Source organism: Sphaeroforma arctica, assembly GCF_001186125.1.
Source record: "Sphaeroforma arctica JP610 unplaced genomic scaffold supercont1.18, whole genome shotgun sequence".
In the NCBI taxonomy this organism is placed as follows: Eukaryota; class Ichthyosporea; order Ichthyophonida; genus Sphaeroforma; species Sphaeroforma arctica.
Window position 1 is genome coordinate 40,468 of NW_014040540.1, and position 1,054 is coordinate 41,521.

Genomic DNA, 1,054 nt, shown 5'->3' on the forward strand with positions numbered 1-1,054 from the left:
CTACCGATGTAAACCCCGCGTTGTTAAATTATCGAATCGCTTGTACGTGTAATTGATGAATGCGAGATCGCGCACGGTATCTTTGGCCGTATCAATAGCTGTTGCGCATAATGCAGGAATTAGGAAGTATGAATTAGTCGGATATAAAAGAGCGAGGTCAATGAGATAAAGACAGTAGATATGCGGGCCTCGATGACCCTATGATGGCAACAACGTATTCTTCGTACGAATTCCTTATAGAATTGAAAACCTTTATAGACAATGAACATCCACCGAAATAGCACCTCAGGAGCAAAACACACAAAAACAATATTGGATAGCATACCACCATTGAAGGGTGACTCATCCTCGGCAAACTCGTCAAAGTTTGACGTATCATCGATAGACTTTACGTTCGGGTCGTATGGAGGCTCTTCATCTCTGGAAGACGCACAGACATATCACACATTAATGAGTACACGTGGCAGTAAAGAAGATATCTGTGGGTGAAAACTGTATCTGATGAACAGCTATGTAGGGTAATAAAAAGGAACCCGTTGGAACGTGAAAAAACAATACGTTTTCAAACAGAAACCTCGAGTCTAATGATAGAACCGGATAAACAAAGAATCACACCAGAGGCGAGTTACTGCTAACGGAAGGCAGAAAACGACAGCCAAAGTGCGTACCTGATGGTATTCCAGTGTATACCATCGAAAAACGGGTGCGACATTATCTCATCTGCAGTCTGAAGTCGTTCTTCTGCACCACACAGTAACCTGCAGCGGTTAAAAGGAGATAAGGATCGTCACAAATGCATCCCATTTCATGGTCTATTATCAAAAGCAAAAAAAAGGTCAACTTCAGCATTAGCGCCTAGGCATGAGGTAGAAAAAGCATTCGTGGGTCGCGATACGAATGATGATCTAGAAAGTGAATCGTGAAAGATGAGTGGACTGTAATAAGCTCTGCAGAATCACATTACAGAGAGTACGTAAACCAGCGACAGCACGCACTCCACGCACACACACACACATATATATATATATATATATATATATATATTAGTTACGAC

General features: G+C 41.7%; 1 protein-coding gene across 1 annotated transcript; it reads right to left on the reverse strand.

The window, feature by feature from the left end:
* Nucleotides 1-712, reverse strand: SARC_00554 (hypothetical protein; the record flags this gene model as incomplete). Its single annotated transcript, XM_014305739.1, has 3 exons — nt 1-98; nt 326-420; nt 669-712. 3 exons carry the CDS (start codon nt 710-712, stop codon nt 1-3), a joined length of 237 nt encoding a protein of 78 aa, XP_014161214.1.
* Nucleotides 713-1,054: the final 342 nt, after the last annotated feature.